A 26,130-nucleotide genomic window follows, 5' to 3' on the forward strand; every position below is an offset into this window, starting at 1 on the left:
CTGTTGTCAAACAGCGATATCCCTAAAAGTGTTTATGTATGTGTATACATGTAAATGTATACATATGTGTATATATTTATATATATAAACACATTTGAATTCAGCTTTCTAAATCTATAACTAGTATTCTAAAATTATAGGTGAATGGATAAGATTAAATCAGATCAAATCAATTTGGATTTAGGATACAATTATTTTTGTCTTACTTTGGTAAAATAGTGCTTTACAGGACTGGAACATAATCTCAGCTTGATTATACATAAAGGGACTTTCCTCATCTGTGCCTAGTATGAAAGGCAGATAGACCAGGTGATATTTCTAAGGCTTATTAGTGTTTATTTAATGAGATCATATACACATATACATAACTTTCCCAAAACATTTTCTCTTCAAAATCTCTATCTATTCCTCCACCTGTATTATCTGTATCCACTTCCTTTGCTCTGGTATGAACAAGCTATGTCTTTAAACTCCCATCAAATCTAAGAGAGCCTGTGTAGATTTGCTCACTCTTCTTGCACAGAACATTACAATGTTTATAAAATATTAAATTTGTGTAGTCTGCCGGAGAAGCAATTGTTCCAAAATAAAATCAGCAGTCTAGACGAAACATAGACACCAGAACTTATCAACAGTTGTCTGACTTACATCTTCTGATGCATCTTGAGTGGGTCATAATACCAACTTTATTTTCAGTGGTGCATAAATTAATTACACGCATTTAATAACCAAAATATCATTATATTCCCCCTTTAATATCATAAAGGCTTTACGCCAGGGAAGCACTTAATGTGCAGGGGGCCATAACAGGCTATTATCCTTGTGTAATGCTATTACAGAACCAATTATGCGCCATTATACTTGCTTTTTTGCAGTTTATGTGATTTGATCCAATCCCACGTCCCTGACTTGAAAATTTCATCTGGGTACTTTAAAGCCTAATTTTCACCCGGGCTGAGGCAAGGGCCATCTCTCTCCGCTGAGCCTATGTCTCGGATGCATTTTAAAAGTAATTGCAAAGGGTCCCGCCGCATATCATTTGCAGACGGGAAGCGAGCATAAATCCAGAGACCCCTCGCTGTGAACAAAATCAAACTTTGCCTTGGTACGATCGCTTGGAAAGCAGAGGCGTATGCAGAGCAACCCCCAAAACCCATCCAGCGGCAATTACCCGGCGCTTTGTCAGCGGCGGGGTCCGGGTGGTGGGGCAGGGCTGGCACGGTGGGGCACGGCACGGCACGGCGGGCTCCCCCCGGCCCCGCAGCCAGGGGTTCCCCGGAACAGGGGGGACGGTGGCCGCCGGGGGTCGCCGAGCCTCGCAGCACCAACATTGAGAAAATAATGGGATTTCGTTGCTACTGTTCACATTCCTGGTGTTTGCTGAGAAATGATGGGCTTTTTATTTTCAGCCTTTTTTTTTTTTTTTTTTTTTTCCCTCCTTCCCTGCTCTGCACACCACGTGGGCCATTTGTAGGGCCCAATAGACCTATCCAAGTTACTCACTGTAGACAGCGCTGGAAATAATCAGATTAAGGCCAATTATGCGTGAGATTATAAAGGCAAGTGCTGAGAGGCAGAGCATGCTGTAGACAGATATAAAGACATCTGGCCACTTCCAGAACTCCACAGAGCCCTTCTGTCTCTGCAGCCAACAACTCACCGTGCCTTACTCCAGCGCAAAATTTTCCAAAACCTTACTGGTGATTTTTACTTCTGTTGGGTTTAGGTATGGATTACTATTTTTATTTGCCTTCTGGATTTTTTTAATATGACTACATATAAATTTGATTTTTCTTTCTTGCCGAGGACATTGGTTTCCAACCCAAACACCACAGTTCCTAATTTGTTGGATGCTTTAAAAAGAAGACGGCATTTAGGTTTTATTGCTGTTTCATTTAGGTAGATTAATTTAGATTTTTTAAAAAACGTTCATTCTTAGCTATAAGCATTTTTTTTTTCTTTATGTAATTATTTGCTCCAGATGGGAATATCTGAGATAACTCGGTAGATAGGTAAGTAGATAGGTAGATTACTGAATGGATAGATAGACAGATAGATAGATAGATTATCTGCTATTCGAAAAAAAAAAAGAAAATAAATAAAGAAAAGAAATAAAAGAAGGAAAAGAAGGAAGAGAAAGAAAGAAAGAAAGAAAGAAAGAAAGAAAGAAAGAAAGAAAGAAAGAAAGAAAGAAAGAAAGAAAGAAAGAAAGAAAGAAAGAAAGAAAGAAAGAAAGAAAGAAAGAAAGAAAAAGAAAAAAAAAGACAAAGAGAAGCAACAAAGTTTTACTCATTCTGATTACCGTGCACCTACCACGGAGTTTTCTGCCTTTGGCTTTTTCAGTCCGTTGCACAGTGTTGGACACTACTTACTCTTCTCCCTCTGGGATGGAATCTAGGGTTATCAATAAGTTTCTCTAGGTGATTTCTTCTGGTTATTTACCTATTATGTTCTTTCCCTTTCTCTGTCTTCAGGTCATCGGGAGACACCTCGGCGGTGCGTGGCGGTGCCCGGCTGGGGAGCTGGTGCCGGTGTGTCGGTGCGGAGGGTGCGCGGAAGCCCCGCGCCCCGCGGGCTGGCCCCGGCCCCGGCCCCGGCCGCCGTCGGCCTCGCAGCGGCGGGCAGCGGGCGCCCGCCCAGCCGCAGGGCCATGTTCTACTTCCACTGCCCCCCGCAGCTAGAGGGTGAGTGTTGTAGCACGGAGACGTGTAAGTACAAGAGCTGAACTTCGAGGTGCGGGGGGTGTGTGCACTGGGGCTGGCGGAAGAAACTGTAGTCTGACTTGCTCCAAGAGCCGGCACTTCTGATTGTCAAGGTACAGATATGTGCTGAAATAAGGTACAGGTCTGTAGAGACAGCGAAATGTAAAATCGCAACATCTTTTTCCATGAGAAAACACAACCTTCTCCCCCATCCCCGCGTCCAGCTTTTCCCTCTTGTCACAGGATGGAAAGAAGAATTGCATGATTTTTTTTTTTTTCATTTGATTCCTGCTGGAAAGGCCTTGTTTTTACACCCCCACCCCCGTCATTTTGCCACCTGCCTCCCCTCTGTGAATAGCGATCCCGCAGTTGAGCCTCAGGCTACGAAAGAGATGCTTTTCTCCCCTCCCAGCACAGATGTTGGTGTCATGGCTATAATCGGGACACTTTCAGGACGTGGTCACGCCTCCTCCCTCCAGCCAAAGGGACCGCATAAATCTTTAATGGTATTTTACAAACATTCTGCGGGAGGATGGGGAAAGACGGGGCATGACTGGAAAAAAAAAAAAAGGCGTAAAATAAATATTTGGGAGGATTTTTTGTTCTTTGTGTTATTGATCTGAGGTTTTTATTCATTGATTTTGTTTGTTTCTTTTTTCCTTTTTTTTTTTTTTTTTTTTTTTTAACGTCAACCTTCGGGATTTACCCCGTCACACCCGCATATACCCACGTCCCTCTGCCCCCGCTCCCTCCAGCCAGGGCTTTTAGTGCATGGAGCAGCCCCGAGTCTCGGCCGGGCAACTGCAGCTCCGGGCGGGCTGTCCTGCCGTGCCCGGGCAGTGCCGGCGCTCGCCGCAGCTGCACGCCGGGGAAGCGGCCCGTTCCGCAAAACACCCTGCCTGCCCACACTGGTCCTTGCTTGTGCATCACCCAGCGAGCAAGGGGCTTTCCCCGCTGTAGCGCTGCCAGAAAGAGGTGGTCCAGCGGTTTCACCCTCCGCCGGGAAGGGTCATCCCCCATTTAAGCACGGCGGTGACCCAGGGCAAACGGACCCACGCCGGTCCGCGCATTGTTTCGGCGCGAAAATTGGCTCCCCAGAATTGTCCTCGGCCTGGCCGGAGTGCCGGGATGGTCAAGGCAGTGCCATGGGTCCCTCCGTACCCCGCTAGCCTGCCCTCCCGCCTCCGCCTGTGACACCGAGCGCTGGGCAGGCTTTGTTCGTTAGTTTCTGGCAGACAGCTTTGGAAATATGCTCTTGTTTGTTTGTTTGTTTGCCTGTTTGTTTTTCCTGTGGCAGTTTGGGGCTAGTGCCTGGTTTTGGCGGCCCGAGCAGGGGAGCGGTCCCCGAGGGCTTCAGCCTCTCCCGGCGTGGGCAGCAGTGGACAGGGAGGTGGCCGGTCTGCCCTGTAAAGGGTGAAACCACCCAGCGTAGAGAATCCTAGGCGAAAACAAACAACACTCCTCCCCTGCCAAAAAATACCCCACCCAAAATCCGAAGAAGCGGCAATAGAAAAGCCCTTTTCGGCAAGGTTTTTCGGTGGGTGCCGTCACTCGGGGAAGCCCGGCGGTGCCGGAGGCAAGTGGCCGGACTCTGGGGGTCTGTACCGGGACTGTATTTTATGCTCTGATAAGCATTTTGCAGGGCCTCAGCGAGACGTTCGCCTGTGCGAGGCTGGGGCTGGGGGCCGCGTTTATCTTCTAAATGATGCTGCAAGAGGATCGGCGACCTCCAACCCCAGTGCCTCAAGGTGGGACCCGCCCGGGGCGCTCCACTGGGCAGGTCCTTCAGGAGGGTCCTGGAGACGCTCAACTTTTCTGTCCCATGGTTTTCTGTTGTTTTCGTTTCGGTTTAGGTTCTGGGGTTTAGTGTTTGGTTGTGTGGGTTTTTTTGTTTGTTTGTGGTTTTTGTTTGTTTGGTTTTTACGCCTGTTTTTGTCAGTCAACAGAAAGGGAGGGAAGCAAAGAAGTTCAGCCAGAGCACCAGTGACGTGTGACTGGGGTAACAGCGAAGGCTGAGGTCTGTTCCACGGGAGGTGGTTTGAGTCCCGGCGGATGGTCTGACCTTTCGCGGACTCTGACCAGGGACAAACTCCCAGTGCCCCAGTCTCCTCCTCGGGGCCTCCGAAAGCCCCTGTTGGGGAAGGGCAGGTGCTCCCTCCTCCAGCCCCGCTGCCGAGTTCAGCCGTGACAGATCCCCACGAGCGCTCCCGCCGCCCCCGGTGCTCGGCGCTGTACAAAACTGTTTTGGAGGTTCGCCTCCAGGGATGAGGGCGAGCACAAGGGAGGCGGCTCGGCCGCTGCTCGGAGGGTTTGTGGGATAGTGGGGAAAAAAATGCCAACGGCCCCAGTCCTGCTCCTTCCAGGCACGGAGGCTTCCTCTTGCTCTCTCGGCAGACAGGCAGGGCTTTTACGAGCTCGAGCTGCCGTCACCACGCCTAGGTCAAAGCCTCGTGTCTTCGTCTTTTTAATGCACAAATGGCCCGATACACACCCTTTCCCGAGGCGGCCAAGCCCTCACCAGCTGGTGAGTTCAGGTTCGCAGGACCCTCAGGTAACGGCAGGACCCTCAGACTGGTGGGGCTCCCGCTGCCCTGGGTGGCTTCCGTGGTGTTTCCGAGGCCGGCCAAGGTGCTCGGGGTTCCGCGCCCCGCGGAGATGGGGCAGCGTCCCCCGGCCCCCTCCGTCCTGCTCCCAAAAGGCTACGAGCCCCGGCCACGCTGGGGTGGCCCTGGCTCCCGACCTTTTGCCCCCACCCGGGGCGCGGCGGGGACTGTGGCTCCGCGCTACGCGGCTCCTAACGCGGCTCTCCGCCCGCAGGCGCGGCCCCCTTCGGAGGTCACTCCACCGGCGACTTTGATGATGGATTCTTGCGAAGGAAGCAGCGCCGTAACCGCACCACCTTCACCCTGCAGCAGGTAGGAGCCTGCTCCTCTCTTCTCCCTGACCTGCACCCTGATTGCCCCTCGCCTGCTCCGTGCCTGCTTTCTGTACGCCCCGCACCGCCCGTCTCTCTGCCCGGCCGGCGGCCAGGGGCGGCCCTGCTTTCCCGTCCCTCGCTGAAACCTCCCTGGGGCAGCTGCACAGACGCTCCCCAGACGGCCTCTCCCCGGCCCGCACCCCGCCCCAGGCCGTGTGCTGCCCCTGACAGGTGTTTGCTCTCCTCCCCTCCACCAGCTCGAGGCACTGGAAGCCGTTTTCGCTCAAACCCACTACCCCGATGTGTTCACTAGGGAAGAGCTGGCGATGAAAATCAACCTCACGGAAGCCAGGGTGCAGGTAAACATCCTGGGGAATTACTTAACTCTTGGGTATTGAAGCTGGCAAACTTCTTTTTTTTTTTTTGACATCATGACTGCAGAGTGCACATTTGGCCAAAGAACGCAAATGAAGACGATCTGTCATTTTCATGATGCACTTTAATAACATCAACATAATGTGGAATATTAGATTAGGTTGATTAATCGGTCATTCATAATTAACTAGTGATAATGTTCTACACTAATTTGTCTGCGTCTCCAAGGTACTAAATTACATCAATGCACATCCATTTTCTTGCTTTTGGAGGGGGTGTGGGTGTGGAGAGAAGAGCTGAGGCATGATTCTCCAAAGCAACTATGACCACTGTCAAGCAATGGGGTTAGTCAACTGCAGGGACCCCAGCTGCCTGGAAGGAACCTGCAGCACTTCAACTTTTCTCGATTTTGCCTTCTTTGTAAACAGTTAATTTAGACAGCTAAAGGGCCTGCAGAGCAATCCCTACACCTTTAATACAATGTAATAAATACCATTGGCCATGACTACTGTCTTTCCATCCTCACTCTTTCCCACGCTTGCCTTCCTTCCTTCCTTCCTTCCTTCCTTCCTTCCTTCCTTCCTTCCTTCCTTCCTTCCTTCCTTCCTTCCTTCCTTCCTTCCTTCCTTCCTTCCTTCCTTCCTTCCTTCCTTCCTTCCTTCCTTCCTTCCTTCCTTCCTTCCTTCCTTCCTTCCTTCCTTCCTTCCTTCCTTCCTTCCTTCCTTCCTTCCCCCCAACTTTTTTCTTCCTTTGATCCAGGTGTTTGTTTTTGCATATCCATCCAGAGATGAACTTTGTGTGTGTACAAGCTCTGCTAAGAACAGCAGTCCTGCAGTTGTCAGAGATGGATCCCTATAACTCTGCAGGCATCCAGAACAGAGTTGCAAGCCATTTTTTGAACACAATTATGTATTCATTTTATTTATGGGGCTTTTCTGCATGCTGTTTTTTTGGTTTGTTTTTTTTTTTTATTTATTTTTTTTAATTTATTTAGATGCTTGGGGTTAAGACTATGCAAAGATCTAATTGTAGGAAATATAATAGCTTGCCTTTTGTTCCCTAGGGTCATGTTAGTATCTCTTAAAACCCAATGGCTGAAGAGAGATAATGGAATTCACTGCAGTAAATTGGGGATTGTAAACAAATTATTTCTCCTATAATCAGATTACGCGATCCTGATTATTAAATCTGAACATGAATCATTGGTCATATGTGGGCAAATTAAACGGATTATTATTTGGAAATGAAAATCTCCTTTTGCCACTGCATTGTAGGTACTGGCTTAAAAAAAAAAAAAAAAGCCATTTTGGCTATTGGTGCCTAAAGACTGAACTGCAAATTGAGATAAATGGGATAATTATTGAGCATTCAGAAGTAGAAGATCATAACTTCTTCCTGAAAGGTGCAAGGGTGAGATAGGGGTGGTGACAATTAGATTGCTGAGGACTGGTGTTTAGCCTTGTTGTTGGCTATTATGCAAACAGACAATAGATGCAAGCATTTGTTTAGCCTGCTTTCATGCAGGGACATGGGGAAACACAGAGGATGGGAGATATGTTTACATTTATACCCCTTGCTCATTCAAATATGATTAATGTGCTATAAAGCAGAGTCTTAATCGAAGATGATGTTGTCAAACAATAACTAAATAGGGAAATAAACGACTTCATCATGCTCTTTCCTCAGAAGCAGGAGAACTGTCAGTGCAAAGTCATTAAAATATGATAATGAAAAATAGCTCAATTAAATGTTGTTATAGCTGTGACCTTCATTCAATTAAGACACAAGAAAGTGTCTGCATTTTGCTTTGCATTTAACTGCTCTAAATTTAGAATTCAGATAAAATCATTATTCAACGTTTGCTGATACATGCAATTAAAAGGCAGCTAACTAAAATGGAGTTGTAGAAGGAGAATAATAATAATAATAATAATAACAATCTTGCCTATACTTGAAGTCATGTATTAAAATGTGAATTTCCTGACCTCAAGAGAGGCTTGGTGTTTTTCCACCTCAAATAAGGTTCTTTCAGAGCATCAGCCCCAAGGTAAATGGAAAAACTAAAAGTGGTTGGTCTATAAGTCAGGGGATAAAATCAAGAACATGAATATTTGTGTTGCATTACAGGGAAAAATAACTTTTGGAAACTGGTGTGAATAATATTACCACTCTTTGGGTCCTCTAAATGCAGATTGGACAAATACATCAGAGTAACAGCAAGTATCAGTCCTCTCCAGAAAATGGGCTAATATATATCTTTTAATTTTGAAAATGCAGCAGCTCATTTAAAGATATATATATATGATTTTGCCAGAATGCTTAGACATATTTAAGTACTTCCCTACAAAGAAGGTTTTTAGACTTGTTAAAATGTAGAAGTCAGTGAGAATTTAATGTGTGCATAAAGGCAACCACACATTCAAATGTTTTGTTAACTGCCACAGTAACATTGGAGCTTCTTTTTTTTTTTTTTCTATTTTTTTTCTAAACATGCCTTTTGAGTGAATTTAGACAGTCTGGCTTCTTTTCCAGATACAGAAATATTCCAGATACAAATTGAGGCTCAAGTAAAATACTAATGGGGACACAAAATAAGAGGAATATTTTAGCCAAGCTTCCTAATGACTGATTTCACTAGAGTAACAATTTAAAAGCATTTTTCTTGCTTCATATTTGGCAAAATGTGGTATTCAGCCTGGACTGCTCTCCTGCTCCAGGTGTGGTTTCAAAACCGAAGAGCTAAATGGAGGAAAACAGAGAGGGGCACTTCTGACCAAGAGGGCTCTAAGGAAACAATGGCTGAGGTGGCGCCTCCTGCAAGGAATTTAAATTCCCCTTCTCCAGCAGATCAGACCAGGAATAAAAAAGAGAGTCTGGAGATCCAGCAAAGGTAAGAGTGGTATATGTTATCAACCACCTCGCTTTGTAGCAAGTGTGCATTATATGTATGTACATACGTACAGAATTGCCTCCTGCTAAGCCTTGACTTATACAGTATCATCTTCAGGTGCAGCTCAAATCATCAGAAGGTGGGCTGTCTCTCGTGCAACTCACTGTTCACTGTGACGATGCCGAGAAGCTGGCGGCTGTGAAAGACTAATGTTATTCAGGCTTTGTCCCATCTAGTTGGACACTGAGATACTAACATGTTTGTGTGCATGCATGTAAACTGTCTTTGAAATCAGCTAGTTCTAGTTTTGTTAAGTAAGTTGTTTTCTCTTCTCCATCAGCCTGAGTCGAGCGGTGGGTCCTACAGGACCTTTCTTCCCTTCCTGTCTGCCGGGGACTCTTCTAAACACAGCCACATATGCACAAGCTTTATCCCATGTAGCGTCTCTAAAAGGTAAGTGACTCTAACTTCAGGGATAAGCTCAAAGAGCAGCTCTTTCAAGCTAAGCAGCCCATTGAGAAGCCTTTGGGAAATGGTGGATCCTTCTTTCTGTTATGATTGACAACGATTACATTGGCCAATGCTACAGGTACAGGAGTGTCCTGTTGTAAACTAGCATGGTTTGTGGTGAAGCTCCTTCATTTTACTCAGACAGTTAGTTTTAGTGAGGTCAGGGTTTGTCTCAAGCAAGGCAGGTAGGGTTTGCTTGAGTAGAGTTTCCTCTGCATGTGCTTTTTTGAGAGTCAAATTTATACTAATAAATTAGTTATACCATCCTTTTGCATTATTCATTACCTGGCACTGTTGCTGATGCCTCGTCCGCTCTTTGCATGCAGTTTCCTTTGCAGTATATCTCTTCTTGAACAGTAGGTCCCCTTTGAGAACCTGAATAAAGTGTGTGCATAGGAGCAGGGAGGATACAAAGTAATTCCTCATTACCTAGGACCCAGGCTTCAGGAAGGGTACATCCAGTGTCCATATCCTTTTCAGTTCCCAAAAAGCAGCAGCATGCATCTTTTAAAAATAAATCACCAGCTGATCCATTAGCTGTTCCTAGTCTAACAATTTATAAGACTAAGGGTGTAAGCAGGATGAATTCAATTTATAGATTTATAGAATGTAAAGCCTCATAGCACTGCCAAGCACAAAGTGGCACATACGTTTACTCTGTGCCCCAGTGTGGTGCAATAATTTGTGAGGAAAATTTCCCTGTTTCAGACCCTCCACTACAAGCACAATTGTCCTCTAATACCTTTCACTATGTTCTCCGGCATTCCTCAAGATCTTTGTATTTCCAGTTAAATCAGCATTGCCAAGGAATATTCCTGAAGCGAATGCTTGGGACTACTGAGTTTTGCATTAATTCCAGGGTCCTGTCCCTTGTCCTCCCTCCTGTCTTTCCAAAAAAGCTGAAGCCAGACACACCACAGATCTACTGTTATTTTGATAGGTGTTGGACCTGTGATTCTGAATCAAGAAAAGTTGTGCAGGTGTGACCTGAACCCTAAAACTTAAACAATGTCTCTCAACCTAAACCCTGTAAGCGAGCAGCGGCTGTTGAACTGCACGAGTCCTCGTGTGCTCTGCTCTGTGACCGTGAGGTCTTGGGGCAGAGACTTTCAACTTCTCCCATTGGGCAGGAACAGCCTCTATGGAGTACGTACAGGTGAAATTCTTCAGGCAAAAAGATTGTTCATTGATAAATGTAGTTCCAGGCAGGTTGAAACGTGTGGAAATGTGGTTGTCTTCAGTGAAAAATTTTGGATAGTAGTAAAGATTTTTTTTTTTTCTTAAAATTTACATTTAAGCATTTTCAAAATTAAATGCATTGGTACATTGTTCTCACTTGTTTCATGTTTAAATTTAGCTATTTTTTAAGAAAAAAAAACCCAAATAAACAAAAGTGAAGCAAAACAAAATAAAAATAAATTTTTAAAAAATGGTCACGAGTGTTTTCTTAGTTTTGTTTATTTGGAAGACTTCTACATATTCTTTTCTGTTATTTTACAGCTCAGCCACTAAATTGAGAAATTAATAATTTGCTTCTTTTTACTTGATACCAGCTTTATGACATAGGGGCAGGAAATATCCTATTCCTGAATTTCTTGCAGTGTTACGTATTAGATAGTCAGTTGCCCAGGCTAAAAGGCAGTGTCCCTGAAAAATTAGTCCCAAATATAAACATAGATTTTAAAAAATAATTTGTATAGGTATGATCAGTTATCAGATGAATGCATATTCTCTTGATGTTATCAGCTACACCTGCAATTCATTCCTGAGATGCTCTGTTTATTTTTCCTGCCCGGCACCAGAAATCTCTAGATACATGACAGAGGGTGAGCATAAGGTAGCATATTTTGATTTTAAGAAATCCAGTTACAGATTAGTATTTTTGATTTTAAGAAATCCATTTACAGATTTGCATATTTGCATATCCACCTACCAGGAGCTTTGTGGAGCTGACTGTGCTTGTCAGTATGTTGTTATACTTGCAAGGAACAGGCAGACTGAGCTGCTGCTTTGAGGGGAGGTCTTCCACAGCTAGGTCTCAGTAACATCAAATTTTGGCCTTGATGTCAACGTGGAAGAATTTGTTGTTCTATAAGGTGACAAATTTAATTTATACAAGCAGAGAATAATCGTAGCATGTTTCTTGCGGTATTTATATATAGACTATTGTCTCCTCTTTTCTTGGCTCATCTCTGCAAGTTCCTTTTTCCCTGTTTCTCCAAGAGCAATTCACTTGGGCTAGGGTAGGGGCTGTGTACAGCAGACCTTGAGCTTCAGTCTCGTTGATTTGCAGTGGTGAACAGGATGATCTCTAGAGGTTCTGAGTGGACCAAAAGTATCAGAGGCCCAATTATTTTTCTTTGGTATGGAAACACCAGGTGAATGATGGTTCATCTAAACCAATGTATTTGAGAGCACAGCTGAGCTCACATGTCAGTCTGGAGGAAGACACAATGGTTGTGGGAAGGAAGGAAAGGACACATAGATACATAGTGTTCACAAAACCTTTATATGACCTTCCTCGTCTTGCTCAACTCAGTTTGTTTCACATTCCCTTCTCATTTCCCCCTTTGATGTAGGAGCTGAACAGCACACTTCAGGCCTGTCAAAGAACAACTAACCCTACATTTAGGTAGGCATTAGTCTATGTCATTATGTGTCTTAATGGAGTGACCTAAGCACCTCCCTTGAGAATCTAGTCTCATTTTGCAGCAGAAATGCCAACAAGACTGTCACAGTGATTCTGAGGGCATAGGACTTATGCTGCATGAAATCACACCAAACTCAGCACAGGACATATAATTCTGAGCTGTTGGGTTTATGGATCGCTAGGGTAAGGAAAAATTCAGCAAGTAGTAAGGTCTTCCTGGTATCTTTCTTGCACTAACCATACTTTGAAACTACAAGGAGATCTTTGTGCTTTTGAAAACAAAATAATTGCTCCTGAATCAAAGCACCATTTCACTGCCAATGGATGCATGACTCTGCTTTCTTCTATGCAAATGTCAAATTAAATGCAGCTCCTCTATGTGAATCCTGTAAATAGATATGTATTCCCATCACTGGGAGAAAAATCCTGGTCAGTAAGGGGAATAATACTCTTCAGTAAGACCATAAAAGAGGCCTGTGGACAAATGGGCAGCCTAAGCACATAAAATACTACTGGGAAGTCTAAGTTGTTTTCTTATTCTTTTCAGGAGACAAGTTGTGCCTTGTTGGGCTTGTGAGCCAACACTTCATTGGTGTCAGTGAGTAATATTTGACTGATGCTTTAGAAGGAGACAATTAAAATCAATGCAGTGAATAACAAGTTATGATAGCGATATAACTAATCAACAATTATTTTATGCTCTCAGGGACCATTTTCATTCTGCCACCTGAGAGTTCTCTGTCTTCTGTAAAGAAACTAATACATTTCTTTCTCCTTCTTTGACTTTGGTTGCTTGGCTCCAGCCCCAGTATAAAGTGTCTAGGGTACATAGTTCCTGGTTCTAATTTATAGTGTAAGGATAATAATTGATGATGAAGTTGGTCTAGGAGGGACAAGAAATCTCAGGACAGCATAGCATGAGCAAGTACTGAGCCTGCAACTTTGCTTTGGGAAAGACCGTGCAGTGCAGTGTAGGCTTGTCTCACGCTTTGTGTGGCTCTGCAACTCTTCAACTGGCAACACTCATCTGAACTGCATATGTGCCACTTCTAGGTACGAATATCGTTGGTGCATGAGATTAGGTCTACTCTCGTGAATGAGAAGAAAACTGTTCTCCCTAAGCAATATGCCCCATGAGCCCTGCTATCTCTAAAATGGAGATTTTTTTTTTTCTTCAGAGGGTTGATATTACCACCACAGGATATTCTGTGAAGAAAGCAGGTCAGCTTTATAACAGAGATCAGAACGGTAATTCAGAGCATAAACTGTTCCAGGGAAGGGTGTATTACTACTGGACAGCTTTTGTGTTTCTATCCAATTCTCTCTATTCAGTAATACAATTGACCATTTCCTTTTCTTAGGTGAGCCCTCTCCCTCTCTGAAGGTTAGCACATTGAAGGCTGTACTTAGTAGCAAGTGTCTGCTAACTACTATATTACCTCACTACATACTGTTCTTTCAGGAAATACAATTTCTCATTTGAAAAATCAGCATAAGTTCATAATTTCTGTGGTATGCAGGGTTTTAGTTCTTCATCACTAGGCATAGTCAGTTAGAAGGCTGGCTTGCATTGATGAAATTTCTGGTGTTCATTACCCTCTGAAATTGTCCTAATTTGACAACTACACTACTTCATTGTGGTGACTTCGACATTTCCATGATCTTTCAAGATGAATCACTTACTGTAAACCATGCATCTGCAGTCCATTTAGTAGATTTAATTGCAGACCTCAAATATGAAGGGAAAATACTTGTTTTATTTATGGGCTGTATAACAATAGAGTCATCAGGAGAAGCTAGTGTTCTGTGCAGAGAGAGACCTCAAAGTACCTTCTTAATGGATGACAGCATGAATGCAATTCATTAATGAAGAAGACATTATTAATGGGTGTAAACAAGAATCTCCGGTTTTTAGCGGAAGTGTTCTACCATTCTGGTGGCTGAGGCCAAGAGTGTGTCTGTTACATTCCACTGAAATTTCCCCAGACCCTGTGATGAGTGCCGTGTATGAGGAGAGAAATAATTACACTTGCCAGGGAATTACTTTCATAATTCACCCACAGCTCCGCTCTGTGCAAGTTATAGCTCGGTTGGTTTTCACGGTACCTCCACACCACTGACACAGAAGCAGGATTGCATTTTGCACATCAAAGCAGATATTCCAGGGCACCATTGATTAGGCTTTTTTATAGTTTGTTGCTGCTGTGGTTGCTGTTGTTCATATTAGGGAGGCTTAATTGCAGTATCCAAGAAAAAAAATACAACAACTAGAACTGCCCATGCATTACATTTCAATTTGTATTATGGAAAGATGAAGAGAATTTGCCTGATTCCATTGGGCAATTCTAATTGTCAAGGCTGAGAAAGCAGCATTCAAGGACCTAACTTACCCTTGACCTGGTGTTTTCTGAAGCACCACAGCTTACCATAAGGCCAGGCAACTGGAATCAACACTCTTGGCGTTCTTTATTTTCTTTGTTATTCTTGGTCATGGACTTACTGACTTTTCTCATATAATATAGTAAATAGATTGAGTGGATTCTGTTGGGCATTTGCCCTAGTTTACCTGACACTGTGACTTCTAGTGTGTTGTAGATGCACAGACCTTGAGCAAATTAGTTTGATTCCTATAGCACAGGTCCCTGACTCTAACATTGCCCTACCTCATAGGTAGGGTGGTTTTTTTTTTTTTTTTGGTCTTTATTACAAATATTAGGGAATATGCAGATACTAGGAGCCTTAAGAGCCACAGGAAAGAAATAGGTTCTGGCTCATTCCTCCAGGACAAATCTTGATGAGGTTAATGGACCTTAGCTGGGCAAGGGTTCCTGTTAACTCCTCTTGGAGTGACACATGTCTGCAGGATTTAGAATCAGTTAATGTTTTTGGTGTGGAAGGGTAGAGACATAAATGGTTGTTGAGCTGATGGTATTCAAAGAACTGTTTCTGTTCTCCCAGCTCTTGTGGACCCTTCCACCAGCTTTCCTGTCCAAACAGGCAAGGTTCTGGCTTCCGAATAATTTTTTTGGAACAGTACTATTTGCACAAATAAAAGAGGATGGAATCTTCCAGCTCCAGTGTCAAGTAATTTACACAAAGATGTTCCTGTTACAGCAGCTGAGCCAGATCATCAGCTCTTTGTTGTTTGCATTGGGCATATAGGGCTCACAACCAAGGAGATAAGAAATTATAACATTTGGACTCTGCTTTGTCAGCTCTGTAGTGCTCTTCCAGCTTCTGGACAGCACAGGGTGCATTCCACACTTAAGCAGCTTAGACACAAGAAGGAGGAACTATCTAGCATTTTAGCAGCCTATACTCTAAATTATACTGGGAGCATCTGGTGCCTCTCTGTTTCAGGCTTTAAGTTCATGCCTTTCCTGTTCTTCTGAATCTCCTGATTCAGAGCTCAAGAAGGTTTGGATACAGCCACTTTTGTTTTCCCTGCTTGTGTGTCAGGCTTTACTAGACACTGCGTTGGCATCATATATGAAGAGCAAGAGAGAGCTCCCTTTGAATCAGCTCTTACTTGTAAATGACAGTATGAACTCAAGGTTGTTGTTGACCTTCCAACCCTCAGATTTCAGAATTTATAAGGATTTAGACCTCAAGCAAACCAATGTGATTACTATCAGAAGTAAATCATACTTAAATCAAGCATAATATTTTCCCTGAAAACTAAACAGCATGCACTGACAGGTGAGGATTTTAAATGGGAGTTTTTCCTTGCTTTCCTCCGTGTCAGGTTGCTGTTCAGCTGTCCACATCAAATGCTGATATGCATAAATACTGAAAGAGGAAAAGAACTGGATTTTTGCCTTTTGGAAAAGTGGTCTCTTAAATTCTTCAAACTGTTGAGTTGAAATACAAAATGTATATTTCAAATACTTATATATGAATATGGGCCTCTCCTACCTCACTCTGCTCAGCTGAAACTGAATCTTGGAACTGCACAAAAGGGTCCGCAACCAAAATTGTAGATCAAATATCATTACAATTGAAATGTGATGTTGGCAGAGACAAGACAGAACTAATTTAATTTTTCCTGTCAGTCTCTGTAGTAGATCAATTAAACTGCCAAGTGGATCAAATATTTCAGACTGTATTTATTACATTAAGTATTTATGTTCAGGCTGAGCATTTAAAGCATGATCTCATATAGGAATACAAGGAGGTTCAGATCAATTCAGCAGAATTTGCTGTAAGTTAATGGAAATCTAATTGTGTATTTTAATTTTATGTAGGAGGCAGTAAGTTCCTGAAAGAAAGAAAAGGGTACCTTGTCTGTATTGTAACAACTTGATCCAAATCCCATTAAAGTAATATCAGACTGCCATAGATGTTAGTGGAAGCTGAATCTAGGGCTAGTGACTTAAACCTCACTGATTTTGATGGGAACTAGGTACCTAAACTTCTCTGAGGATCTGAAATAAGTGGGAACAATTCCTTCCATCCCCACTGTAGATTCAGGGTTCCTGCAATAAGATGTAAAATAACATTGATATCTGTTATATGTGGATTCCTCTTTCTTGGTGAGAGCTGTATCCATGTCCATCATGGGCTGACTGACAGGCAGGTGGAGACCTTGGGCTCCTGATTCTCCCATCATTCTTGGCTTTTGTGCCAGCAAAGTCCAACAGATTTCACTAGACTTATTACCAGCAGACACAAGCAACTGTAAAGTAGATTCAACCTTCCTTACAACCTACATTAAAAAGAAACAGGGCTAAATCCTGCTCTCCTGTATTTTAGCTGGACCCTGGAGCAAATGACACTTGTTACTTTACATTTATTTGGGATGCGAGCTGTTGTTTGCAAGTGTTTTAACCTCAGTGAAAATGAAATAAATAGTTTATGGGTGAATTATTGCTAGAGATAGCCTGGTTTCCACCACAGGTAACTGCACCCTCAGGTTGCAGAGCCACTAGGTAATATCAGGTCTAATTATTAAGCAAAGAGCTTAGATTGGTACTGAAGACTGATAAATATTTTATCCCTCTCTAACAATGGAATGAAAATTGTTCTTAGGGGATGGAGCTCTTCCCTGCTCTGTTGAAAAGGGGAAGACTCTTTACCACTTCTCCCCACCTCCCGCTAAGCAGACAGTGCCTGTGCTCCATCCTGCGTTAGGCACCACAGCTGGGCCAGCCCTGCCCTCAGCCTGCGAGCTGAACAGCCGTGAGCGACAGCCTGACTCTGTTTGTGATGGAAAGCAGCAGTGCAAAGACAGCTCATGCCCAGGCAGACCTTCACGCTCCCCCATTTCGGAGCTGAATCTTAAGATACTGGGTTTAATAGTAGTGAAAAAGCACTTCTGGAGATTTCTGTGGCTTCTGCAGCTAAAGACCTGCTGTAAATTGTAGGGACTTCCAAGTGCCGACCTTTCTCTCCTTCCTCTTGTTAAAACAGTGGCTGTCCAGTACATCTGAAGTGGCTGTGATTCAATAGGGCAAAAAATGACTTTATGAGCATGGTTGGTGCTGGCAAAACCTCTGAGTTGTGTTACTGTATGGATTTTGTTATAAACCCTCCTGACTTGCCCAAAGCAGCCACAGAATTCCAGACTGAGCTTTCTACTGCTTAAAGCAAAAAAGATGGAGGATTTTAGTCAAGTGCTGGAACTTGCTGGTGCAATTCATTTGAATGCCTGGACTCATTAAAATATTGATCTGCTGATCACATGCTCTATCAGAGGAGTATTACAAGAGAAAGAACACTTTCCAGTTACATTATTAACTTGTACATTATAGGCTGTGATTTTTAAAATGCAAAGATAAATTTTCCTGATTGTTACCTGCAAGCTGCTAATCTCTGACAATTGCTATGGAGAAGTCTTGCCAACATCCTAAAAACAAACAGTTGTCTGCCTTCATCCCTAGCAGATGGGTGCTGACCCCTTTCTACTGACAGCAGAAGTGTAAAAGAAAGACTACCTGCTCCCTGCAGGTTATTAATTCCATCACTTAGTCATGAGCCATTTAACTCAAATATTAACTACAGAAATTAATGCAAGTCCTTGGCTTGGAAAGAACAGGGAGAGAGATTGCATCATGTCAGCATGTGCACAGCGGGGCTGTTTCTTGTTGGGAGGTAGCGTATCAGCAAAGGACAGGCTTTTTGCCATGAGTGTAGAAGAGGATATGGAGTTTGTGTGGCTTCTAAGACACCTGGGAAAATGGTGTGACTCAACGTTTATCCCCACAGAGCAAATTAAAATAGTAGCTCAGCCATCCCACCTTGCCTCCTCTGACACATTCTCTTTGATTCAATAGATTCATCTAAGCTAGGTATTGTATGTCCTGCTCAGTGGTCAACTTACATTTCCAGGTGCTTATTTGGGAACTGACCCATGTCCCATTGTTATCAAAGATGAGCCGGAGGAAGACCCTGCAGTGGTCCAGCTCAGGAAAGCAGCTGGTGGAGTGAGGACTGCCTCAGTCAATGCATTTCAGGGGAGCCTTTTGGCTTAAAGAGATAGGAATACACATTTCACTCTTTCTCCAGTGTTTTATTACTTGCTTGGAAGAGGCTATGTGTCTCAGATGACACAGTAGAGATGGTCTGGCCCATCTCTCCTGATGGGACTCTTAAGCCATGTCAGCAGCAGCAGTTTTAGGTGGCCCTGACTCACTTCTGGAGGCCATTCTCTTTGAAGTGTCATCCTTCATCAACATAGATATTAGGTGGCTGAAGGTAGAACAGACTCTTGCAGGTAGACTTGATGCTAATAGTTGGTAGGGGTTTGGCTGAGGAAAAGCCTATCTCATGCAGCTGCCCAAATTGATCAAGCTTCAGTGTGCAAGTGGAGGGCAGGGGACACCTCCAGCATGGGGTAGCCAAGCCACAGAGCGGAAGCTTGGTATGAGAGCAGGGGACGAGTTCAGCCTTGCTTGTGGGGAAATTTCATGTGTGATCTCAACTTCACTTCTTGCTTCTGACTCTGCTTGCCATTGCTCACTCTGTCATCCTGGGCAACTCACAGTTTAAGAAACTTCACAGTGGGCCTCGGCAGAACAGGGTTGGACTTTCTAGCCCTGATCCAGAGAACATCTATGTACCCACTTAAGGGTCAATAGGGGAGGGGGTTGTTGCCATTCGAGACTCCAACCCCATCTCTGTCCTCTCCGAACTGACCATGGAGGGAACAGTCAGACAGTTCCCATGACCTTCCCCATCAGTGATGGTGCCTTGTCTTCTTCCTCCCTAGGGAGCCCGCTGTGCTCATGCTGCGTTCCAGACCCCATGGGCCTCTCCTTCCTGCCAACCTACGGCTGCCAAAGCAACCGCACCGCCAGCGTGGCTGCGCTGCGCATGAAGGCCAGGGAGCACTCGGAGGCCGTGCTCCAGTCTGCCAACCTCCTGCCCACTGCCAGCAGCAGCCCCCCTCCTCCTGCCAAACCCAGCCCTGAGGGCAGCCAGGACAAGCAGCCCTCTCTGGGCAAGGAGCACATGGAAGGGGAGAAGAGTGTATGAGGCCGGACCAGCACCAGCCCCTTGGCCCGGGGCAGGGAACCGCTGCCGGGGCTCTGCTGTGGGGTGAACTGCAGTGTGGCCATGCCCCAGCAGGACATCATGGGGCCACCAGGGACCCCAAAATCAGATTGGCCTCTTTGGCTGCCTTTCATGTGACCTAGCTTTTCTTGCGCCACTGCAGGTTTATTCCCCTAATTTATCAACACCATCTGTGTTTGGAAACATTTGTGAAACTCTTTTTAGGCTCCTTCCACATCCCAGGGACATCGAAATGCCCAGGATCCTGACTTGCTCTTGAACATCTCAGCTGCCCGTCCCACGTGAGATGAAGGGCTGGCTGCAGGGCAAGCGCTTCCAGACATGAGATCCAGGGCAGGAAAGGCATCCAGGCTTAATTTACCCCACCATGCACAGTAGAGGTAAAGGAATATGCAGGTATAAACTGGCTTGGCCTGATTTTTTCTAGTGGTGTTTGAAATCAACCAAATCTATCCCAGGCAAGGTGTAAGAGAAACAGGAAATAGAATGAAACTCTTCATAATTTTTTCCTTCTCCCTTTTCCCCAAAATGGAAACTTTCCATGGAGTAGACTACTGGCGTATTACTGAGGTCAGTTTACCTGTGAGTAAAATCCTTGCACTAGTCTTTATGTGAACATTAGTCTGTTACTCTTGCCATTCCCTGGGTTAGACATAAAGCACATGACTCCAGAGCAGCTTTCATAGCTTCAAATGATAATGCTGGTATTAAATAGAGAGGGCAGTTGTGACTAGATCTGCACAAAGCTGAGGTATTTAGCATCAATGTCTTGGAAAGAAAGACTGTGAAACAAAATAGTCCTGCATTGCAACACTACAAATATGTCCTTGCATGTTGTGTTTTTAATAAAAAGGAAATAAATCTTGGAAGGATATTCCTTTATGCCATCCAAAATCAGGCTATTTCATCCACCGAAGGCTTGTTGTAATGAATCTAGATATGAAAATGTCTTAATTATTACAGAATGGGCACAGTGCAAAGGAGAAATTGATGCCTCAGGCCATATAGTCTTATCTGTGACTCAAAGCTCCCCAAAACAAAGCAGACTATGATCTGATGCTCTAGAGCAGGCATTTTAATCCAAGGTGCCCCACATAATTTCCATGGGAAATGCAAATGCAAATTTAAACTTAGTGACATGGATCTACTTTTCTTAGGTGCCTTTTGCAGACTCCTTAGGCTTGTCCATAGACATCCCTGGAGAACAGGGTGAAAACACTACTCTGAGACTTAACAAGTGACATGGAGGCCAGTGGAATGACACCTGTCAGCTATCAGTGTCTTCAGAGCAGGTTGTTCATGAGAACACTGCTAAGGTCTGTCCTACTGCCAATGAGATTATCTCCATTACAACCCTAGAAGTGCTGCTGTTTAATCCATGGACTTATTTTGTAACAGAATCTCAAATAGCAGAGTCTGTAGTTTTCCATTTACCAGCACAAGTTTTTTCTGCCACTCCTCATTCATGTTGTGCTGAGGACCTCCTGCAATTTGTTGAGCACATGCTTTTACACTGTGTTGTGTTCAGTTTCTCACAGGATCTGAGACTGAGGATGTGTTTGAGAAGGCAGTCCCAAGTTAGGTTGACAGCAAAAATTTCTCTACACTACCGAAGTGATCTCGGCCTATGAATGTCACAGAACTCAGGACTTCTCTGAGGCACTCAAGACCTTCCTGTAGCCCCATTGCACACCTAGAGCACAGCTTGATATCAGTCCCCTTTCAAAAGGTGGAAGCCCTGGTCTTAAGGGGGTGGCTTGGTAGCACTGAACACCTTAATTGCTCCAGGTGCTAAGGGTACTGGACATGCCCCCAGGGTGGGATTTGTTTCTTTTGGAGTCAAGCCATTGAGGGGGAGCAGTGTTGGGTCTGTTCATAGATCCAGGTACAAAGAAAAGTCTGGCAGGGCTCACATTCATCAAATGGAGTAATTTCGCTTTAATTTTGCCACACCATATGTTCCTTTTGGCAATCTCGAACTGTCTTAACTGTGGGGATAACACGTAGTAGTCTGTGATCCAGTCTGCAATCTACCTTTGTGTTCCAGCTTCAGAAACTGCTCTGCTGAGCTGTAGGTGGAGGTGGCTTCCCTGGCTGCAAATTATGGCTTAGTTTGAACAACAACAACAACAACCTTTTTCTTTGATCAAAACAAAATAGATTGCCATGTGCTTTGTTGTGGGGAGTGGCTGAAGATGAGAGAATCATTGTTTTCTTAGTGATCTTCCTGATTATATATATATATATATATATATATATATATATATATATATAAAATTTTTTTTTTCCTGGTTGCCCCCCAAGAAAGACTAAAAAAACCAAAAAAATTCTAGTCTAAAGAGGCAGACCCAACTTCATTTCAACATAATTACTTTGCATTCAGTTGAACTCCAGCCCTTCTGTACACTAACTCTTCAATCTAATTGTTTGATTAAACTCGTATTTCCTCCAGAAAGGTACATAAATAAGTGAATTGTTGAGCAAATTAAGAATACTTAACAGCATTGCATCTGAAAAGTAGTTACGCTGATTAAATTTTCTGTCCTTGAGGATTTTCAGGAAATTACTTTTGATCGTCAATAACACAATTAAGTAAACTACACGCACATTAGCATGAATAATTGATAAGAAATTATGTATTACCACGAAGCACTGATTTAATAATTCATGATGTGACACTCTAGTGACTGTGCAAAACTGGATAACATCGACAAGTCTGCCTGATGTTGCTGGAAATGCTGCAATTACAAACAAGTCCATAGTTTTGTTGTACAGTAAAGTATCTGATGCATGCTGTAGTTTCTGTTTGTTTAATACTTGAATAAATTTAGAAAGAAGACACCGAAAAATTCCTGTGCTGTTTTCATTCAGATCACTTTCTTTGTCCAAGCATCTACTTTTACGTTGGTGACTGTCCAGTCCTCAGTCCTGCTTAGACCATGGGGGAGGCTCTCAGATTCACAGCTGGAACCTGCTGGGTGTCTCACAACTTGCAAAATTAGTGGGCTCGAAGTTTTGCAGAGCCTCCTGTTAGGAGCAAAGTAGCATTAGTCCCTCTTAAGCCTGAGCCCAAAGTCTTTTAGACTCTTCAGTCTCTCATGTGTCTGTGGTTACGATCATTCAGTACAATTTTGGGGGTGGCTGCTCTCAGTCAGCCATAAATGAAACTTTCAGTTTTATACTTTTTAAGCCTGAACAATGCCACATCCAACCCTAGGCCAATTTGTCCACAATACTTGTGACTTACCTAAAAGAGACAGATACATAATTGCATTCTCATTAGTATGTTGGGGAAAACAGAGCACGGTGAGCTACATTTTCCTCTCAAGTTTCAGTCTGAGACTTCTCTGCTTAGGGCAGCGCAGCCCACGGGAGCATGCTCGAGGTCACTGAGCCGTAGCATGAGGGCAAGAGCAAAACTCAAGAGATTTCTGTCTCGTTCGTGGCCACTTCTAGCCACCAGACTCCCAAATAATCTGTCCATTGTAGATGAGCCACCTACCTTATTTCTGTCCTATCACAGATCAGGGCTATGTCACTTAAACCACACATGTAATGGCCATCTCACTAGCTCTGATTAGGTCTGGCATTTTAAAATTTATAACTCGGCTATAAAAAGTCAGGCTGAACCCCAGCATGAGAGGCCCAAGGGGATGATTTACATGTGAGCTATTCCAAAATCAGCTTACATAACATTTTTTCAAGTTCTGTGAATGAAAAATAGAAGCCCAAGATTTGAGGGATAGATGTAAGACAAAGATGGTTTGTTTAATAGTGTACTAGATCCCATGCAGTAATTCTCTGTGAATTTCCATACTATAACAGCATGAGCCAGGCATAGCATGAACAGTCTCTGTGCAAAAGTCACTTGCATGATTTTGGCAAAGTGTCTCCAGTCCTGGACTCTTTTCTCAAAGAATCACAGGCACTCACAATGCCCAGATTTCCCCTCATCCTCCACCTTCCCTGCACGGACCATCTCCCACCATCCTCACCACTCTGTGGAAAGCCTGCAGTCCTGCCTCCAGCTCTGGTGCCAGCTCTCTGCTTGTGCTGTCCACCTGCCCCATTCAGAGCTCTGTCCCAGCGTGAGCCCAGTGCCAGGGAGGCTACGGCAGAGCCAGCTGGGGGAATCGGTGCTCAGGGTGTGCGTGCGGGGTTATGGCAGTGCAGTAGTCTGGGTTTTGTTAAAGGAGGTTGATGCAAAGCACCAGACCATGGGACCTTCTTTATAAGGTTGCATGCCGTCCTCTCAGCTCTCCCTGCTTCTTATCTCTTGCATATCTATTTAGACCTCCTTATGCCTACATGGATTATAGCAGGAAATGTGAAGATGAGAATCACTCTGTTATGCTCTAGGCGAGTGTTTCCTACATGGCATGCTGGATAGTAATGAGATTGTTAGGCTAATTGGCTCTTTATTAAGATAATTATTTACAATGATGCTGAAGACCAAGTGCATGCAGGAAAAGGTTTTGCTATACCATCAAACTCTTCCCTCTTGCTGTGGATGTCCTCGCCTCTCCATTCCCCATAGGTTGCTGCCCTTGGCAAGTTTGGGTTGACCTTTTCTGCACATCCTGGGGGACTCCCGCATTCCACGTGAGGGCCAGGCAGAGCAGCCCGCTGGCAGGGCTGTCTCTATGCGAAATTTGCACTTCTGCTGCACGCTTAGGCTTTCTGCTTCCCTGCAGCAGATAGAAGCCAGCACAGGGCAGGAGGAAGTTGTTTGATGCTGGCTGGACCACAAGGGAGCAGGGGATGGAGATGAAATGCTTGTGGTGTGCTGCTGTGGCACATTTTCCCTCTAGAAGAGGTGTTACTCGATAAAGATCCTTTTGTGCCTGCCTGTGCGGTGGAAGCAATATATTGAAGTGGGGGAAGTGAGAAGCCCTGAACTGATACCCGAGACCTGAGTACTTAATTTAGACCTTTCCACTGAAGAGTTTGACACCTCTGTCATAAATAAAAGAGCAGTAGATAACAATAAACAATGCTATATTCTTTCCAGTTAAAAACTTCCTTTGCACTGTGGTAAAATATTGACTTCAGGTGACCGTAGTACCACAAAATATTATATTTTCCTTATACCAACCAAAGAAGCCTTTACATAGATCTGGCCCATGAAAACTAGAATTTCATTGGCATATAGCAAATCCAGCCTTATTTGAGAGCCATGTGTTGACCATATTTTAATAATCCAACCACGACATTCTTACTGCCTGCCCTAAGCTCTCTGCCATAAGACAAGTAGGTGCTGTCCTGCTGTCTCAGAAGACTGAGCATCATTTTTTGGAGCTGTGACAAGTCTCCTGTAGTAAACTCACAATAGTTAAAAATCACCAGGATTTAAAGTATTGGCCTGCATAACTCTTCCAGTATTTAACCTTGATAGCTTCTTCTATAGTAACTTCTTTTGCAATACTGCTGTAACATCCATGAAATGAAACAGGAAAGAAAAAAAAAAATGACCTTTTTAGCCAAGAAGAATCCTTACATGCAGAGCAACAAAAGGCAGCTCTTTTCTGCAGGCTGAGTCACTTTCAGATCTAATACCTACCCCAGCTCTGTTCTGATGGGCCTGGAAGTTACCTTGCTTCTATATTTTCTCATAAAAAGTGACAGCAACATTGAAACTGTTTCTGGTCTTGGGCAGTTACCAGTTTAGCTAAATCACCCCACAGTCTCCTGGAGCACCCAAGACTGTAACAGCTCTGTTTGTACGAGGAAATACCCACTTCTGTGGGCTGGTTTAATGCCAGGGTGGTTGTTACTACCCCACTCTTTAAGCTCCCAGCTTAAATTGTACTGCCATATACATGTGGACACCTGGAAGTATGTAATCTTTTACAACTTGCCTATCTTCTGCACTATGGATGGCCTGGACAAATGTGACTTATTAGCTGCCAAGGTCTATTCGCATATACAAGTTCCTGTGCACTCTGAATGTGCCCTTCAGCCCAGGTTGGGAGGCATCTGATAGTATGGTCAAAAAGTGCACTCTCAGGGCAGCCATCAGAAGGCATTTCAATTTCCATATTGTAATAGCATATGCCAGTCACTTGCATGGTTTTGGCCCGGACACAACCATTCTGAGACCTTGGTCCTTGGGACTCGTTAACATCAGGAGAAAACTTTTCATTTCTAATTAAATTGCTTTTGCTTTATCAGCTGAACTGGTTTACCTTTCTGTTCACCTGCTTTAGACTTTTTGTTTATTAAACTCCAGCATTCAGCATTGGCCATAGAGACTAACACTTGCTATATAGTGGCAAATTTATCAGGACTCCCGTAGGTACTGAATAGTCTAAGGTTTTTTATTATACACACACAGCTTCTTTACACCCTCACTGTACATGAGCCAATGTGTTAAATAAGACCCAAGGCCCATTAAATGAAGAAGGACATTTCTGCAAAGAAGACTCCCAAGGAACCTAAATTCTGCCTGTTTTATCACAGCTGGCTCACCCTTGCTCTGTCATGCTGGCTGAAGTCATCAGGTTTTGGCAGATGCTTGAGAACCAAGATGCTGATGTGATCACCAGTCTTTGGCACAGCAAGGGATAAGAGCATC

At 44.0% G+C, this 26,130-nt stretch overlaps 1 protein-coding gene across 1 annotated transcript; it reads left to right on the top strand.

Moving 5' to 3' along the window:
- Positions 1–2,650: 2,650 nt before the first annotated feature.
- Positions 2,651–19,517, top strand: DRGX (dorsal root ganglia homeobox; the record flags this gene model as incomplete). The annotated part of the gene is made up of 6 exons (XM_082054415.1): positions 2,651–2,684; positions 5,520–5,617; positions 5,877–5,978; positions 8,712–8,884; positions 9,225–9,337; positions 19,252–19,517. The coding sequence occupies 6 exons, from the start codon at positions 2,651–2,653 to the stop codon at positions 19,515–19,517; spliced, it is 786 nt and encodes a 261-aa protein (XP_081910541.1).
- Between the last annotated feature and the right edge of the window lie 6,613 nt (positions 19,518–26,130).

Source organism: Streptopelia decaocto, assembly GCF_964273445.1.
Source record: "Streptopelia decaocto genome assembly, chromosome: 5".
Classification (NCBI taxonomy): Eukaryota; Metazoa; Chordata; class Aves; order Columbiformes; family Columbidae; genus Streptopelia; species Streptopelia decaocto.